Source organism: Lolium perenne, chromosome 6 (assembly GCF_019359855.2).
Source record: "Lolium perenne isolate Kyuss_39 chromosome 6, Kyuss_2.0, whole genome shotgun sequence".
NCBI classification, from domain to species: domain Eukaryota; kingdom Viridiplantae; phylum Streptophyta; class Magnoliopsida; order Poales; family Poaceae; genus Lolium; species Lolium perenne.
The window spans coordinates 146,889,994-146,891,658 of record NC_067249.2 but is presented as its reverse complement, the minus strand read 5'-3'; the positions used below and the strand labels follow the sequence as shown (position 1 = coordinate 146,891,658).

Genomic DNA, 1,665 nt, shown 5'->3' with positions numbered 1-1,665 from the left:
ATGACTTTAGCCAGACGCTTGTCTGCGTTGGGGATTCACAGATCCCTTCCCAAGTTCCCGATTCGCAGCCCACGTTCGAGTCCAAGGTCACCCCTCTGCCCGTGTCTGACCAGGTGGCTCAGGTAGCGGCAGAGGTGGCTGCTAGGTTGGCCAGCACTAAGAAGAACAAGAACCGCAGGGAAGTGGAGAAGGCCCTGAAGTCCGGGCAGGAAAGGAATGCCACCATGAAATAGCTTCCATTCATGTCCAGCTTCGTGTTGGAGAAGATGTGTGGCTTGATCCAGAGCGGGGTGCGTACTGACAAAGGCTTCAAGGAAGTCCATCTAAATTTCGTGGCTAAGGGCCTAGCTGAGCATTGTGGTGTCTCCGTCTGCTCCACTCAGATGTACAACCACCTGAGGAAGTGGAGGCAGAGGTGGCTCACCATTAGCAGGCTCCACGATCTAAGCGGTGCTCAGTGGTGCAAGGAAAACAAGTGCATCATCCTTGAGGGTGAGCACTACTGCGGGCACGTCGCGGTGAGCACCTCAATAACTCAGTCCTCCTCACTAACTTTTGTGATCAGCCACGAGCACAACTAACATCATTGTCCCTTTCGTATCGTAGGATCATCCAAAGGACGCGGAGTTCCTCAATGTGCCCATCGCCAACTACGACGAGATGCACACCCTCTTCTCCTTCGGCCTCGCTACCGGCAAGTACGCCATGGGATCTAGTGAGCCCCTGGGCTCTGCTGCCCCTGCACCTGAGGATGCTGATACCCAAGAGTCCGAGACGGTGAACCTCGATGCTGACAAGCCAGCCAACGCGCCTGAGAATCCGACCGCCGGCAAGAGGAAGATAGGTGCCTTCATGGACGACGATCTGGTGGCCTTCACCAACATGACTGTTGCTGTGAAGGAGATCGCACATGCCATCAGGGCGAACAAGCCCACAAACATGCTCCCTAACCTCTACAATGCGGTCATGGACATGCTTGGCTTCACCGAGGATGATCTGATGGTCGCCCTCTGATATGTCTCAAACGTATCCATAATTTCTTATGTTCCATGCTAGTTTTATGACAATACTCACATGTTTTATACACACTTTACATCATTTATATGCATTTTCCGGCACTAACCTATTAACGAGATGCCGAAGCGCCAGTGCATGTTTTCTGCTGTTTTTGGTTTCAGAAATCCTACAAAGGAAATATTCTCGGAATTGGACGAAATCAACGCCCAGGGTCTTATTTTTCCACGGAGCTTCCAGAAGACCGAAGAGCATACGAGGTGGGGCGACGAGGCGCCCAGACCACAGGGCCGCACGGCCAGGGTGGGGCCCGCGCCGCCCTATGGTGTGGGGCCCTCGTGCCTCCACCTATCCTGCCCTTCCGCCTACTTAAACTCTCCGTTGCGAAAACCCTATTACCGAGAGCCACGATACGGAAACACTTCCAGAGACGCCGCCGCCGCCAATCCCATCTCGGGGGATTCAGGAGATCGCCTCCGGCACCCTGCCGGAGAGGGGAATCATCACCGGAGGGCTCTACATCACCATGCCCGCCTCCGGACTGATGCGTGAGTAGTTCATCCTTGGACTATGGGTCCATAGCAGTAGCTAGATGGTTGTCTTCTCCTCATTGTGCTATCATGTTAGATCTTGTGAGCTGCCTATCATGAT

At 53.9% G+C, this 1,665-nt stretch overlaps 1 protein-coding gene across 1 annotated transcript; it reads left to right on the top strand.

The window, feature by feature from the left end:
• Positions 1 to 242: 242 nt before the first annotated feature.
• LOC127310324 (uncharacterized) lies at positions 243 to 1,014 on the top strand. The gene is made up of 2 exons (XM_051341008.1): positions 243 to 518; positions 607 to 1,014. Exons 1-2 carry the CDS (start codon positions 243 to 245, stop codon positions 1,012 to 1,014), a joined length of 684 nt encoding a protein of 227 aa, XP_051196968.1.
• The last annotated feature ends 651 nt before the right edge of the window (positions 1,015 to 1,665 follow it).